We start from the raw sequence: 17,157 nt of genomic DNA on the forward strand, positions 1-17,157 counted from the left end.
ATCAAAAGATAGGTTGGTGCAAAATCTGTATCTCCACTGTGCTGTGTCAGCAGAATCAACAGATAGCACAGGATGTGTGTAGGGAGGTGGGCTATGGAAAGCCCCTGGGGTGGTGAGTAATGACTCCTTTGGGTTTCCATAAACATTTTGGGGAAAACACTTCTCATCTGTGGTAGGCTAATTGAATAATATGGTACACCTCTACCTGTAATATTTGATTTTGATTTATAAGGGTGGGGTCAAGTTTACCATTGAAGCTGCTTCACTCAACTCTGCCTCACACCACACCACTACAGAGTTTAGTTAGCTTCTTAGCTAGCTGTAAAAAACATTGTTATTAGCCTTAGCCTATTTAGCTTGCTCGAACCAGCTAATCTGCCACTGCCACGATTGATATCAAAAATTGGCTTTGCCAAAGTACCCAAACAAAGATAAAAGGAGTGTGATGAGCAGCAGCTGCAGCATCAAACCACAGAGGTCACCACCAAGCCGAGCAGCGATGATGCTGCCGAGCTCCAGCTAGCTTTGCGTGCAGAGCCTACCCACCCTTCCACAAACGCCAGGATATTGACTCCACAGTCCCCTCCACCTCCGACTGTTCCTGACGATCTTGGAACAGAGGAGCCAGCCCAGGTTTATCTAGAATACTACCCTAGCCGCAGGTTTTCTGTCCAAAAACATTCATTTAACAGCGTCTGGTTCATAGGAAGAGTGTCTGGAATACTGGGTTACTGCAGAATTCAATATAATTCCAATGCAAGAACCCAAATTATGCTCCTGGGTGTAGTTACATATCGGTATGTTTCATAATAAACATTCTATTATGGTTTTCTTGGTAGCCTATTGGTTTTTGTGCTTGTAAATGGAACTGTGTGTATTGGAAATGTGTTTATGGTAGGCTGGCATTGCTTAATCGATTAAGCCCCTATGGGGCGGCAGGGTAGCCTAGTGGTTAGAGCGTTGGACTAGTTGCAAGTTCAAATCCCCAAGCTGACAAGGTTCAAATCTGTTGTTCTGCTCCTGAACAGGAAGTTAACCCACTGTTCCTAGGCCGTCATTGAAAATAAGAATTTGTTCTTAACTGACTTTCCTAGTTAAATAAAGGAAAAATAAAATTAAAAAGTGGGTTGAATTTAATCAACTGAAGTGTTGCTGTACTCATGAGCAGCATGATTGTCCATGTCTTTATGTTTGGCAAGACAGCTCTGCATGGCTGCTTCTCACTGTAGTAGGTTGTAGTCTATATTTTGGTTATTTGGATCTCCATTGAGCTTTTGTTTACTGCGTTTGTTTACTGTTAATGTAACTAGCTGAAATATAGATTTTGTCATGCCTGTATTGATCTTATATTTTGTATTCTAGGCCTACATGGTACCACTGTTCTATTCACATTCATTTGTTCGCATTCGCAGCTGTGTTGGTATTCCTAGCCAAACTGCGATTAAAACCTTTTGGGGATCGGTGTCCCTTCCACGGGACGGTTGAGTTAAGGCTAATGCGATTAGCATGAGGTTGTAAGAAACAAGACAATTTCCCAGGACATATACATATCTGATATTGGCAGAAAGCTTAAATTCTTGTTAATCTAACTGCACTGTCCAATTTACAGTACCTATTGCAGTGAAATAATACCATGCTATTGTTTGAGGAGATTGCACCATTTTGAACATGAAAAGTTATTAATAACCAAATTAGGCACATTTGGGCAGTCTTGATACAACGTACACTGCTGCCATCTAGTGGCCAACATCGAAATTGCACCTGGGCTGGAATAATACATTATGGCCTTTCTAATGCATTTCAAAGATGATGGTACAAAAAAATATAAAAGAACAGTTGGTTTTTTCTTTGTATTATCTTTTTCCAGATCTATTCTGTTATATTCTCCTACATTCCTTTCACATTTCCACAAACTTCGAAGTGTTTCCTTTCAAATGGTACCAAGAATATGCATATCCTTGCTCCAGGGCCTGAGCGACAGGCAGTTAGATTTGGGTATATCATTTTAGGTTAAAAAAAAGAATTTAAAGGGGCGGATTCTTTTAACTATTTTTGTTTGCCTGCATGAATAACTAGGTTACTTCTTTCAGCATTTAGTTTGCATTATTTTGGTAAGACAGATAGACATGCGCATTCACATAGGTTGTTTGTAATAGGTGAATTACCCTATCTATCTTGTAGCTTAGATTCATTACCAAAATGTCATTGCTTTGGTGAGTAGGGTGCAGTCCATTGTATTGATACAGTGCAGTGGAGATACAGGCTACAGATTTCTTGCCAAACTGTCACTTCAAAAGCACTCAATCAATGCTCTCGGAGTCTTGGCAATTGAACTTTATGTTTATTGTGGTATAGAGTGATGTACTGTATAAGCAGAATTCTAAGCAGAATTCAATATAATTCCAATGCAAGAATCCCCCAAAATGTTGCTTCCGAACCGATTTCAACTGCCCCCTTAGTCACTTTTTTATGGCGCTGGGTCTGTTCATCCTTTAGCCCTGCAGTCACTTGAAGCCTGTCAATGTGCTTCTTCACCTACAGTGTCTTTACTTTCTCAGATCCTCACAAATTCTTAAAGGGATGGCTTCCTGGACAGAATTTCAACTTAGTCCTGGGCTGATGCTCAATGGAGATTCTCCATTGAAAGTGCTTCTTATGGACTAAACTAGTCCATAATATTTTAGATACTCAAATTAATTTAATTCTGGCGAAATCGGGGCAATATGCCATACATTTGCATGACAAACGTAGAAGGTGCCAAAAATCAACCCACATTTCAAACCAAATAAACAAACAAGTTTTATGAAGGCTAATAGTCATGTTTATTGAAATTTCAAGAAGAAACATAGACATGTCAAATAAGATCTGCATGTATACAATGTTAGAAGACATTATACATTTACATTTTAGTAATTTAGCAAACGCTCTTATCCAGAACAATTAACAGGAGCAATTAGTGTTAAATGCCTTGCTCAAGGGCACATCAACCAATTTTTCACCTAGTTGGCTCAGGGATTCGAACCAGCAACCTTTCGGTTAATGGCCCAAAGCTCTTAACCGCTAGCGTATCTGATATGATTATCTTAAAGTGCTGTGGACGACTTGGTGAAATTCCCCTGTGTCCATGTTCTACAGCAGACACCTGTAAATAAATCACCCAAGATACGTTTTGCTTATTATTTTTTTCAATAATGGGATATTGTACAATACCACAAATAGCATTTGTATTTTGATGTATACCTTGTTCCTCTCAAATTTGTCGACTCTAAACTTGAATATTGTCTTAGCAAGTAGTTGGGGACGGAGTTGTGGTTGTCTCAGTTGAAATCTGAATGAGAAAAGGAAAGGATACCTAGTCAGTTGTCCAACTGAATGTATTCAACTGGAATGTATCAGATTAAATGTGCATTATTCTGTACCTGAATGTCCAAATCCGGTTTCATGGTGTGAGCCCTCCTCATCAGAAAGCGCTAAAAGGTGAAAATTGTATGAACATATGCACATTAACTACTGTAGATTCCTTTTCTTACACAGAGTCAATTACAGATTGAAATACACTATTGACCATGAGCCACATGTACTGTACAGTCAATGACCATTACTGTACCTTGAATCTTCTCACGGGCTCTGCTTGTTGAGGACCCTGCTGTGGCTGCTGCTGTTGCATCATGGGAATCCCACCTGCACCTTGGACTCCCTAACCAGAAGGAAGAGTTATTATTATAAATGTATTATAAATTGTAAATGATGGAGTAGTCTAAATGTATTCATGATTTGTGCGTGCCTATATTTTCCTGGAATGTAACACACTCTCGCCCTCATGTTGGAAACTCGGGACCTCCAAGTTCAAATTAACGTTAAAGTTATCTGCTTAGAGATTCATATTGGTGAATTCTGATGCCTAGGTTAGCAAGTTGGAAATGTCAGCGTTTCCGAGTTTCCAACATTAAGTGAACTCAGAATATGTTTGAGTACATAGAGTTGTCTATACCATGACTTGCTGTTGTGGAGGATTCATTCCTGCCATTTGAGGGACACCCATGTAGTAAGGCAGCTGTTTATGGGAGAACTAACATTTTAATTACTGCAAAGCATTTCCAAATTGTTTCTTCTCTGATAATACTATAATAACACCAAAAGAAAAAGCGGAATGTGCAATATAAACGTCCTGTTTTTCAAAGTTGTACCCCAGGACAAAAATGTGTACAATGTATTTCCCATTTTTAACTAATAAAACAAATAAAATATTAAAACAACAGAAAAGGACATACGTAGCAGAATAAGAAGTATGAAAGTATATTTATTTCAAGTCATACCCCATTAGCTGGTGGGGCAGGATACTGGTACTGCCCAGGGAAGTTAGGGAACAGTTGAGGCTGCAGCATCCCGACATTGGGGAAACCATAGGGACCATTGGGAACAGCTTGTGGTTGCATGACATACGTGGGGACACCTGGGACCATCTGTATGAGTGAGGAGAGAAAGTCGTGCCAAATTATTCAGCACTTAGATAAAGATATAGTTTTCCCTCCCACATCATCTCTCCCTAATACACAATTGACTGTCTGACTGTCTGGTTATGTGAAATGATTTATAAAAAGGTGTATAAGTAGTTTAAAGACAGTGTATTCTTTGTTTATCCACCTGTTGTGAACAGTTACTGTATAATACATTTCTTGGAATAGAATGAAACTGCAAACAGGGATATTGATGACTGACCTGGGCAAACTGAGGCTGCCCAATCAACCCAGTGCCACCAGGGAGGACGCCAGGGTTCAGGCCCCCCACCACCAGTCCAGGGTTAAGCCCAGACACAATTCCACCATTTAGACCTGCCAGCAGTCTCAGTTTCTGAGAAATGACAAAGATAGATATGATATGACCTTGAATTCTATCAACAGCTTCTCCTGAAGTGTCCACTCATTCAATACTTCCAACAACCCTAAAAGCATTGGATTGGTGAAGGATAAATATGTTTTTAGTGTCCAGTATCCTACCTTGCCAGCATTGACCTAAACAGATCATTGAGGGGGGGAAAAGGGAAAATTGTCATTAGAGTAATTTTGAATGCAAACATTTGATTTTGTACATTGTTGTGTGATGATCATGTGATCATACTCACATTGAAGATGGTGGCCATGAAGGCTACAAAAATAAGAAGCTTCATTTTGCAATCTGGAATATTGACAGACAGACCACAAACGTGATTAGTGTTGCTAAACTACTGGGGCTACTGTACTAGGTACATTATCTAGATTATTTGCTGCTAACCAAAATATTAAATAATATATCATGTTTGAATATGAAGGCAAAAATACAGACCTTGAAGTGGTGAAAATTGTTTTGCTTCAGGTGCTGTCCTCCAAGCAGTATTCTCAGTTGCCCTCTGACATTTGAACATAGCCTTTTATTGATGTTAGATCTTCTATAGCAACCAATTAGAACAGAGCCCAGAAATTAGAAATCTTCATGTTGGTCACCTGATGCCCATAATAACAGGAGTTACCCAATTAAGATAAAGCCAAAGGCATTGTGTGGTTTTAGTCTTCAATGACTCCAATACCTGGTCCCCAAAATAAGACCATTGACCATTGTTCCAAATATTACTAAGTGACCACTAGTGACCGCAGTAGGACCATGAAAGGTCACAAACAGATTAAGCAACCAGGTTGTAATCATGGAGGCCCGTGAGCTAAGTAAAGAATTAAATCCATATGGGTAAAGAATCTAAGAACGTAAATCAACATAATATGACTGTAGATTGCTTCTGAATACCTGTAACTATTTTCACTATCACAATTGTTGTGGTTTTAACAAATGTACTCCTTAAGCAGGGTAAATGAATACGTATTGCTTCCTAAAGAGAGTGTGAACAGACTTGTGCTACTGCTAAACCTTAAACAGACTATTTTCTTTCTCGTGCTGTAACAGCCCTACAAGTACGCACATGTTCACAGGACCCATGCTTAGTTATGACCCTTCTCCTTTGTGGTTGGATGGGAATGGTGTCATGCAGCTCTTAGGTTGTCTGGGATTGGTGTACCCGACTACAGTATTACAGGTAAATACCACCTAGGTGAGTCTGCGGCTGTATTGGGATTATAGTATGTCATGTCGTTTGTGAGGTCTGAGACCAAATGTCCCCGCTTTGTTTTTTTTTAATGATATGTTACGACTAATGACTGATCCTTTTTGGTTATACACACACACACTGAAAAACAGTTAGAAGATTGTCCAAAAATGTAAGGAAATATTGTATAATAAGTTTGTTTGTGTAAAATATTTCCCACACTACGGTTCACTCCATAGTCAACATGGCCATTGCGGCTTGTGTTTGTCTTGAACATCTTACTGAAAATGTGAAACATCTTAGTGACATATTTGTGGGTTCATGAATGAATGGTCAGGGAAAGTTCATAATGCAGCATGTGAACTTCACTGTCGTAGGAAAGCATGTGTAGCTTGTTCATTCCATAATAGTAATAGTATTTTTTTAGTAATAGTAATAGTATTTTTTTTTTTTTACATTTTGCCCAAGGAGAGTTTCTATAGATATGCACTATTTAAGTGCCACAAAACTGTTTGAATAAGAGCACTCAAAACATACTGTGTGGAAATGCTTAGGAAGCAAGAGGGTCAAATTGACTGGTCACTTGTGCTGGACAGTGTAAGGGTAGACAGTGTCTGGGAAGCCTTTTAATATAGATTCCTTGATGTGGTGAATGTGATGGCTCCCACTGGACAGGTCAGAGTAAAGCAGAGATTGAGGCCTTGGTTTAATCATACGATTCTGGAATCTATTCAAGCAAGGTATAAGGCCTTTAAGAAATGTAAGAACTCTCAAGAGAAATTGGATTTTCTCCTATATGAGCATCTCGTACTTTGGTTCACATTTTGTCATGAGGCTGAGAGAAAATGCTACATTTGTAAAGGTAATTTCCTGCGATTCTACACATTTGGCTATCATATGCTATCTGGGGTGCCCCGAATTTAATTTAATTTAATTAGAAATATAATTTTGCCCTGTACTTCTCCACCCATGCACTATAGTTAGGCCCCTATATAGGCTATTGATAATTTAATTGATCTCACAAAATACATTGTAGGCAAACTGGATTTCCCGAGCCCAGCAGAGAACTGCACTTGGCTTGCATTTTATGAAGTGATCTCGACTAAGAAAAGGTTGGTGACCACTATTTCCGTCTATGACCTATTATTATGTGTATTAGCATACTGTTAGGCTATAATTTAAGTGTCCTTTGATGGTGTTAAATATACAGCATGCAACCTAATTCAAACCTGATCTACTTTGATTGGCCTCCGTGCCAGTAATTAACATTTACATTAGAAAAGCCTGGCCTCGTTGGACCCCACTTCGGGCCAATGACGTGTCTTTTGTAAGTCAGCAGCCTAGTAAATACATTTCATTTTTGCTATCGGAATCGTTTGGTTTTGTTTATGAAGGTCATACGTAGCATTAGAATACAAAATAAAATCGATTTGAAAGAAAACAATAGCATTTTCATTAGTTTATGTAATTTATGTAAAATAAATATGACTAAAACACCAGAATTCAAGTGTTAAAATCCATTAAATAAACAAAGATAATTTATTATTAATTTGTTAAGGGCAGGTCTTAAAGGAATTGATTTATTAATAAAAAAAATGCATTTCAAAGAACAGAATGGCATATTTTGAGTGAATGGCATATTTTGAGTTTAAATATGTTAATGTGCTTTATGTCCTCATAAAACTGCTTATAACACCAATTCTGCTTGTGATATTAAGATACTAACAATGATAGTGTGTTAGACTTATTTAGGAACATTTGCTTTGAGTCAATATGACGCTCTCGGCTCTCCTAGTGTTGAATGGTTACATTTGTGGCCTCCTAGCCTGGCCTACTATCTCCTGGTCGCTGAGGCTAGCCTAGCCTATCCTAGCCTACTATCTACTGGTCGCTGAGCTTAGCCTAGCCTAGTCTAGCTTGGTCTACTATCTCCTGGTCGCTAAGCCAGTGAGAGGTTGCCATGCCTATTGTGATTATTACTGTTGTGTCAGGGCATTATGTTCTAGTCTCATAGACTATTAATTATAAGCCTATGGTTTGTTATGTGTAGGTCTATGTGTGTCGTATGTTAAATGCAACCGTCATGGATTTACGTAAGCCTACAATACTATTTGGTCTGTGATGCAAAATCACATGTTGGATGGTTTATTGTGTGTGCTATTATGATAATTGAACCAACATTTTTGCTGGCACTGCAATTAACAGATTTCTGCCTACGCCACTGGTGTGATGACACGATATTTCAATAATGACACTCTTGTTGTGATATACATGTTCCAAAAAAGGGATAAATACTTTTATCTGAATTTGTATCAACTCACGTACAGTTCTTGGTTGCAAGGGTCCACCTGACATTTTTAATACCCTTCTCGGTATAACTGAGCCGTTGTCTGATCTATACAATACATTTCTATCTATCTGAATGTTCTGTAAAGTTTTTACCCTCATCAACCAGGCGTTTATATTGCCAGGCTTGTGTTGTATTATGGGCTGTTGTGTTGTGTTGGCATTTAGTGAGAATTTATGGGGCTTAACCACCAGTGGTGTTCATTCAGCCATCTATGAGTCTTGGGGAATTTCCTATCCAACACCAAATTAACAATACCTATCTAGATCTCTCCCATATTCCCAAGAAAGCAGTTGTTGTTTCTGGTCAATGGTCAATTATGTGTGTAATTATCAATCACAATAGTTTAATAGAGAATGAATGGCAATTAGATTGCAGGACATGGAGAGATACAACTTTCAAAGATTGCCATCCGTTTAATAATTTATTCAAAGACATCAGCTGTGGTAACAACATTTCCAGTACATCGGGAACGCCGTTACAAAACATGGAAATGGACACACAGTCGAGATAGTCAGCCTGTTAATCTAGTTTTAGTTTTGGTCAAAGGAGACTGTAATTCCACTTTTCTTTTATAACGTTTATTCAGAGATAGATTTTGAAGTAAGATGGGGAGACAAACAAGCGGGCAACACAACAAGTTGTAGTGGCGCACCCGGGAATTGAACAACCTGCCAGTAGAGGTAATTTGTCATCTGGAATTGGCAATTTGATGAGATTCTGGTATTACAGTTGAAATACTTTATTTTCGGTTGCAAGATTCTGGTAACTTTCACACTTTCCAGAAGTCCCAGTTACTAGAAATGTGCAACCCTAGTTAGAATGCTGTCCAGGTTTCAGAGGCTCAGCCTCACTTCAGCATTCACTGGTGTCAGAGCCGGAGGATTCTTCCACCTCCCCAGCAATCACCTTGGTCTGATGGGCAAAATGGAAACATGATAGAAGCATTATTAGCTACTTTGTACATTTGTTATTGTTATTACAAGTGTTATATTAACAAAACATGTATAGCTACAACCTGAATTTATTAGTGACGTATAGGACTTAAACGTATGTTTCATTAGAATGCATGTTTCATGAAGTACACATTGGGCAAGTAAGCCTTGTCTGAGCCGGAATGGCCCATAGGGGCAAGAGACTACACTATGTCCTGATTCCGTAGCATGAGGCAATTTGATTTATGAGACTCTAGTCTTTTGCATGTACAAACACTATTTGTTGCAAGGCCTTGCCCCCAATACATTTCCTTAATGCTGAGTGTCAAGAAGAGAGGCATCAGGTCCAATTTTTTTTGTATTTGGTCAAATCAAATCCAATATTATTGGTTTCTGGTTAGCAGATGTTAATGTGGTTGTGGTGAAATGCTTGTGCTTCGAGTTCCGACAGTGCAGTAATATCTAACAAGTAATCTAACAATTCCCCAACAACTACCTAATACACACACATCTAAAGGGGTGAATGAGAATATGTACATATAAGTATAAGGATGAGCGATGGCCGAGCAGCATCAGCAAGGTTCAGTAGTTGGTATAAAATACAGTATATACATGTGATATGAGTGTAATGTAAGATATGTAAACATGATTAAAGTGGCATTATTTAAAGTGGCATTATTTAAAGTGGCATTATTTAAAGCGACTAGTGATCTATTTATTAAAGTGTCCAGTGATTGGGTCTCAATGTAGGCAGCAGCCTCTCTGAGTTAGTGATTGCTGTTTAGCAGTCTGATGGTCTTGAGATAGAAGCTGTTTTTCAATCTCTTGGTCCCAGCTTTGATGCACCTGTACTGACCTCGCCTTCTGGATAATAGCTGTGTGAACAGGCAGTGGCTTGGGTAGATATTGTCCTTGATGATCTGGCCTTCCTGTGACATCAGGTGCTGTAGGTGTCATGGAGGGCAGGTAGTTTGATCCCGGTGATGCGTTGTGCAGACCGCACCACTCTCTGAACAGCCTTGTGGTTGAGGGCGGTGCAGTTGCCGTACCAGGCTGTGATACAGCCTGACAGGATGCTCTCGATTGTGCATCTGTAAAAGTTTGTCAGGGTTTTGGGTGACAAGCCACATTTCTTCAGCCTCCTGAGGTTGAAGAGGCACTGTTGCACCTTCTTCCCCACACTGTCTTTGTGGGTGGAATATTTCAGTTTGTCTGTGATGTGTACGCCGAGGAAAGTAAAACTTTCCACCTTCTCCACTGCTGTCACTTCGATGTGGATAGGGGGGTGCTCCCTCTGCTGTTTGCTGAAGTCCACGATCATCTCCTTTGTTTTGTTGACATTGAGTGAGAGGTTGTTTTCCTAACACCACACTCCGAGTGCCCTTACCTCCTCCCCGTAGGCTGTCTTGTTGTTGTTGGTGATCAGGCCCACTACTGTTGTGTCGTTTGCAAACTTGATGATTGAGTTGGAGGCGTGCATGGCCATGCAGCCGTGGGTGAACAGGGAGTACAGGAGAGGGCTGAGCACACACCCTTGTGGGGCCCCAAGTGTTGAGGGTCAGCAAAGTGGAGATGTTGTTTCCTACCTTCACCACCTGGTGGCAGCCCGTCGGAAAGTGCAAGACCCTCTTGCACAATGTGGGGTTGAGACCCAGTGCCTCCAGTTTGATGATGAGCTTGGGGGGTATTCTTTTTGTTAGATGGAATAGTGTGATTGCAATTGCGTCATCTGTGGAGCTGTTGACGCGGTATGTAAACTGAAGTGGGTCTAGGGTGGCTGGTAAGGTGTCGGTGATATGATCCTTGACTAGCCTCTCAAAGCACTTCATGATGGCAGAAGTAAGTGCTACTGGGTGATAGTAATTTAGTTCAGTTATCTTTGCCTTCTTGGGTACAGGAACAATGGTAGCCATCTTGAAGCATGTGGGGACAACAGACTGGGATAGGGAGCGATTGAACATGTCCTTAAGCACACCAGCCAGCAGGTCTGTGCATGCTCTGAGGACACGGCTAGGGATGCTGTCTGGGTCAGCAGCCTTTCGAGGGTTGACAAGTTTAAAGGTTTTACTCACGTCAGCCACGGAGAAGGAGAGGGGGGTGGATGCAGTCTTTTCTAGCGGTGGCACTGTACATTCCTCAAAGCGGCCAAAGAATGTGTTTAGTTTGTCTGGGAGCGTGACATCGGTGACCGTGACGTGGCTATATTTGTTTTTGTAGTCCATAACTTCCTGTAGACCCTGCCACATACGCCTCATGTCTGAGCCATTTAACTGCGACTCCACCTTGTCCCTGTACCGGTTTTTCACTTGATTAGTTTGATTGCCTTGCGGAGGGAACAACTACACTATTTAAATTTAGCCAAATTTCCAGACCTCTTTCCATGGTTAAATGCAGTGAATCGTGCTTTCAGTTTTGCGCGAATGCCGCCATCCACAGTTTCTGGTTAGGTTAGGTTTCAATAGTCACAGTGGGTACAACATCTCCTATGCACTTCTTAATAAACACACTCACTAAGTCAGCATATAGGTCAATGTTGTTCTCTGAGGCTGACCGGAACATATTCCAGTCTGCGTGATCAAAACGATCTTAAAGCGTGGCTTCCGAATGGTCAGATCAGCGTTGAATGGTTCTCGTCACTGGTACATCCTGTTTGAGTTTCTGCCTATAAGACGGAACGAGCAAGATGGCGTCGTGGTTGGATTTGCTGAAGGGAGGGCGAGGAAGGGCTTTGTATGTATCGTGGAAGTTAGAGTAGCAGTGATCGAGAGTATTAGCTCTGCAAGTCATACAATCAATATGCTGATAGAATTTAGGTAGCCTTGTTCTCAAATTTGATTTATCCCCAAGTACAATAAATGCAGATATATTATTTCCAGTTTACATAGAGTCCAGTGAAGTTCCTTGAGGGCCGTCTTGTTGTTTGCTTGAGGGGGAATGTACACAGCTGTGACTATAACTGACGAGAATTCGCTTGGTAGGTAAAATGGCCGGCATTTGATTGTAAAGAATTCTAGGTCGGGTGAGCAGGACTTGAGTTCCTGTGTGTTGTTATGATTACACCATGAGTCATAAATCATAAATCATACACCCCCGCCCTTCTTCTTCCCAAAGAGGGGTTTATCTCTGTCGCCACAATGCATGGAGAAGCCCGGTGGCTGAACCGATTCAGACAATATATCCCGAGAGAACCATGTTTCCGTGACACAGAGAATGTTACAATCTCTGATGTCTCTCTGGAAGGCAACCCTTGCTCGAATTTCGTATACCTTGTTGTCAAGAGACTGGACATTGGCGAGTAGTATACTCGTGAGTGGTGAGAGATGTGGACATCTACGGAGCCTGACCAGAAGGCCGCTCTATCTGCCCCTTCTGTGGCGCCGTTGTTTTGGGTCGACTACTTGGATCAGATCCATTGTCTTGGGCGGTGGTCCAAACAGAGGATCCGCTTCGGGAAAGTCGTATTCCTGGTCGTATTGTTAGTAAGTTGACGTTGCTCTTATATCCAATATTTATTCCCGGCTGTATGTAATAAGACCCAGATTTCCTGGGGTAACAATGTAAGAAATATTACATAAAAAAAACAAAATTATGCATAGTTTCCTAAGAATGCGAAGCGAGGCGATCATCTCTGTTGGCGCTATTTTATGTATGGTATGACTTGACCGGGGGATGAACTCCCACCCTTCCAATCTCAGATTAGACACTCTAACCACAGACAGTACAGTATAAAGTTAGACAGATACTGCTTCCCCAATAGAAATCTCCGATCACACTTGTAGGCGATGTCATGGCGACATTGGCTAGCTAAACTCATGCTCAGAAACACGTAATCGGGTCTAACAGCCTTCTCGCGTCGAACTATGCATGTGCAGGCTGTCAAATCAAAGGCACTCCTTCGATATAAAGTTGTTTTTGACAAAAATGACAATGAGTCTATTTGTCACTCCCGCAAGGTTGGAGTAATAATGCTCAATTACTTAAGAAATTGGCTCGAATCTATGTTGTCATTTACATTTTGAGAAAATCAAAAATAAATTGACTTCTCTCTCATTGACTTCTCAAACCCCGGCCTGGTCTGCTTGGTCTTTTTCACAAGCGTTCCCGGATGTCTCTCGATGTTGGCCTCTGGGTTTAGAGACTCTGTGCCCTAACCATAAGGCCACATGAGTTGTCTCATGTTTCATGAGAATGTGATTAAAATGTGAATAATGGATAAAGGTTCATTTGAGAGCTGCCTTGATAATATGGAAATTAGTGAAATGTACCTGTATTTGAGAGCAATTCTTTCAAATACATGATGAGGGTTATAAAGGCAATCCCACTGTCAGAAATGAAGTGAAGAGGAGGAATAACTGAGAATATACCAGTGGAGTATCTGTTCTTGTTGATGTGGGCATTCCATGAAAAGGGACTGAATGCTGTGAAGGGGATTTAAAATGAGAGAGCAGGTGAAACTCTTACAAAGGTATATCAAGATACATAATACGTTGCTTTGTGACTGTGATGTAATCTGTGTAATCTACAGTTGCGAGCACTAAAATGTTTTTAAAATCTGGTGCAAAAGTACATGTTTTTGTGACGAACTACTACTATACTTACGCCAAACTATCCTATTGGATACTGGAGTAGTTGTTCCTGCCAAAACCAGCACCTGGATCTACAGTAAGCGTGCTCCAGTGCACAGGGTTTTATATTTATGTATTGCTAGAATATTTTAGTGCCGTGTTGAACACGCTTGCATTGTGGCAATTGTTCTACTAATACCACAGAACAACCTACTTCCGCCATCTGCGCTTTGCACAGTCAGCCTGGGGAACTTTTTAGTGCCCGCAACTTTATGACTAATGAGTCGAGGTGGCCCATCATGTTACCTTGACTCTAGCTTTCCTTGCCTTCCCTCCAGCCGCTGGCTGCTGAAGGTTGTTTCCTCCACCCACAGGAATAATCTGACAGGAGACGATGAAAAAGACAGAATCACCGTCATGGGTCATTGACATCAAAGTGTGGGCACCGTTAAATGGGATGTATTTGGTGCGTTGAGATATCTACAAAACATAAACATACAAGACATACTACTGATACAACAGTAATGATATACCTGCATCAACATTGGGGCCTGGGGGCCTCCGATGCCATTTGCCTGTGGCAGAACTGCAAATAATGGTACAACCTGCAAAGATATGTTTAAACAGTCACACTGTAACACTGATTATTTTAAATAGATTATCCTGATATCTCTAGGCTTCTGGTAAGTGTTAGAGAAGCAAAGTTGGACAAAGGAGACAAACCCTATTGGCTAGTTGAGGAAGCTGTCCTTGTTGTAGTGGCACTCCATTGGCTGCTCCCGCCTGTCCTACAGGAAGTGCCCCAACCTGCTGAAGTGCACCAATGGGGACCAGCTGGGGCATGGCGGCCTGACCAAGTGCACCCGGTTGTTGAATAAGTAATGATCCACCAACTGGTAACACCTGTTTGGCCAATAAGAATAGTTTGGACCAGGAGAAATAGTTTACATTGGAAATATGACATGTTAGAGAGGTAGCCCATAGTACAAATGCTCTGGTTCAAAAGTTACTTTTTAAAATGCCTGTACTGCAGCACCCGTGCATCGTCTATATGACTCTCAAATCAAATCAAATGTTCAAATCAAATCACATTTTATTGGTTACATGCGCCAAATACAACAGGTACAACCTTACAGGGAAATGAGCCCATAACCAACGATGCAGTTTCAAATATATAAGAAAAATAAATAAAAGTAACAAGTAATTAAAGAGCAGTGGTAAATTAACAATAGCGAGACTATATACAGGGGGGGGTACTGGTACAGAGTCAGTGATGGGGCACTGGTTAGTTGAGGTAATATATACATGAAGGTAGAGTTAGTGACTATGCATAGATGATGCATAGATGATAACAACAGAGAATGCAAATAGTCTGGGTAGCCATTTGATTAGGTGTTCAGGAGACTTATGGCTTGGGGGTTGAAGCTGTTTAGAAGCCTCTTGGACCTAGACTTGGCGCTCCAGTACTGCTTGCCGTGCGGTAGCAGAGAGAACAGTCTATGACTAGGGTGGCTGGAGTCTTTGACAATTTTTAGGGCCTTCAGATGACACCGCTTGGTATAGATGTCCTGGATGGCAGGAAGCTTGGCCCCAGTGATGTACTGGGCCATTAGCACTACCCACTACCCGCCTTGCGATCGGAGGCTGAGCAGTTGCCATACCAGGCAGTGATGCAACCAGTCAGGATGGTCTCAATGGTGCAGCTGTAGAACCTTTTGAGGATCTGAGGACCCATGACAAAACTTTTCAGTCTCCTGAGGGAGAATAAGTTTTGTCATGCTCTCTTCATGACTGTCTTGGTGTGCTTGGACCATGTTAGTTTACTCTCTAGTAAGTTTGTTTGCAATCCCCTAACAAAAACCTATGTAATGAAATATATAGCTGATATTTCTGTGTTGCAGCGCAGGGACACGTTTGAACCCCCCACACTGTATACGTACGTACCTGTGCCAGAAAGGTTTGCCCATTTAAGACAAGCCCATTCATAACCCCTGGTTTAACAGCGTTAACGACCATGCCTCCATTCACAACTCCTCCATTGCCACCACCAGCCTGGGAAGAGTAATGCACATTATCCTATTACTTTGCCCATAATGCCTTAACTTCTCTCACTGAGTCATACTGTCCACACTGTTTCTTTATGCTGTATATGTATTGAGACATTGCTGTGTACTATATTGTATGTATGTGTGTATAACATTATGGTAAAAGTGACTCTCAGCGATTGTAAAGAAGCTCAGAAAGTGAATGTATGTTTTATCAACAATATCTTATTGTTAAGATGTTTAAGAAACACACAATACCTCACCACTACCTGAAGACTGTCCTCCAGCTTCCACCTATAAATGAAACCAGGAAAGCACAGTGGACGCTATTAGACCTGGGTTTCAAATTCTTGAAAAAATTATTTAAAATACTTTGTGCCTGTTTGAGCTTGCCTAGCTAAATTAAATTAGAAAAGTCCCAAAACTGGAAACCTTGATTCTGAAAGTGCCAAATCTGGCACTACTAACAAACTCAAGCAAACGCTCAAAGTATTTGAAAGGATTTCCAAGTATTTGAACCCAGGTCTGGACGCTGTAGTAGCTACAGTGTTGAATACACATTTAAATATGTCTTACCAGGAGAGACATTGTCTGAAAGACGATCCACAGCATACAAAACATGTTGCTCTGCTTTACCATACAAAAAAGAAAATCAGAAAAGCATCTCATATAACCGATAGGAGCAATAACCCAGTGTCATGAAGATTCAATAAATACAAAACAAGTACATGAAATTGGATTAAATTGCATGAAGGCTGTTCCATGAAAATGGTTAAGTTGTCATCTGTCATACCTTTGTGAAGGACGGCAGTTTTTCAGCTCACAAAGACACTTCTGGAGATGACACGTTGTTTCTAGTTTCACTCTTATAAAGAGCCCCTTCCTCCATGTCCACTGGTAACAGTCCAATCAGAATGCAGATCTAAATGTTGATCTCAACATGCACAGTCATCCTCCCCATCTGACAGACCACACAATTGTGGCTTGTTGACCCAAAGAGGGCTTTATTCAAAATCACCTGCATTGCAAACCCAAACCATGAATCTGAACCATATTATCATATTACGATTATGTCCTTATTATAAGCCTTTGTTGGATGAGTCAACTGTTTGCCTGTGGTGGCTGTGTAAAATAGATGCCTGTCATTATTTTCATGCAAACTAGAAAAGACAAAACGTCAACACTGACGTGAAAG

The 17,157-nt window shown here is 40.8% G+C and overlaps 2 protein-coding genes across 2 annotated transcripts; both read right to left on the reverse strand.

The window, feature by feature from the left end:
• Positions 1-3,501: 3,501 nt before the first annotated feature.
• On the reverse strand, positions 3,502-5,140 carry scpp9 (secretory calcium-binding phosphoprotein 9). The gene is made up of 6 exons (XM_036989359.1): positions 5,123-5,140; positions 4,998-5,012; positions 4,720-4,851; positions 4,317-4,463; positions 3,992-4,054; positions 3,502-3,697 (listed from the first exon to the last, which is right to left on the reverse strand). The coding sequence occupies exons 1-6, from the start codon at positions 5,138-5,140 to the stop codon at positions 3,599-3,601; spliced, it is 474 nt and encodes a 157-aa protein (XP_036845254.1). The 3' UTR covers positions 3,502-3,598.
• Positions 5,141-8,913: 3,773 nt separating this feature from the next.
• On the reverse strand, positions 8,914-16,857 carry LOC110534935. Its single transcript, XM_021619842.2, has 9 exons — positions 16,756-16,857; positions 16,539-16,592; positions 16,221-16,256; positions 15,862-15,969; positions 14,641-14,820; positions 14,451-14,522; positions 14,224-14,298; positions 13,717-13,770; positions 8,914-9,332 (listed from the first exon to the last, which is right to left on the reverse strand). The coding sequence occupies exons 2-9, from the start codon at positions 16,581-16,583 to the stop codon at positions 9,273-9,275; spliced, it is 630 nt and encodes a 209-aa protein (XP_021475517.1). The 5' UTR covers positions 16,584-16,592; positions 16,756-16,857; the 3' UTR covers positions 8,914-9,272.
• Positions 16,858-17,157: the final 300 nt, after the last annotated feature.

Source organism: Oncorhynchus mykiss, chromosome 10, assembly GCF_013265735.2.
Source record: "Oncorhynchus mykiss isolate Arlee chromosome 10, USDA_OmykA_1.1, whole genome shotgun sequence".
In the NCBI taxonomy this organism is placed as follows: domain Eukaryota; kingdom Metazoa; phylum Chordata; class Actinopteri; order Salmoniformes; family Salmonidae; genus Oncorhynchus; species Oncorhynchus mykiss.

Bases quoted from the DNA above. Each gene is read 5' to 3' on its own strand.
- scpp9 (XM_036989359.1), bottom strand. The intron at 4,464-4,719 runs GTCAGTCATCAA...TCACTCATACAG, and splicing joins GGCAGCCTCAGTTTGCCCAG to ATGGTCCCAGGTGTCCCCAC. The intron at 3,698-3,991 runs GTATAGACAACT...CCTTCTGGTTAG, and splicing joins CTCCACAACAGCAAGTCATG to GGAGTCCAAGGTGCAGGTGG.
- LOC110534935 (XM_021619842.2), bottom strand. From the start codon at position 16,583: ATGTTTTGTATGCTGTGGATCGTCTTTCAGACAATGTCTCTCCTG. The intron at 14,821-15,861 runs GTACGTACGTAT...TTGGCCAAACAG, and splicing joins GGCAAACCTTTCTGGCACAG to GTGTTACCAGTTGGTGGATC. The intron at 14,523-14,640 runs GTTTGTCTCCTT...ATATCTTTGCAG, and splicing joins TTCCTCAACTAGCCAATAGG to GTTGTACCATTATTTGCAGT.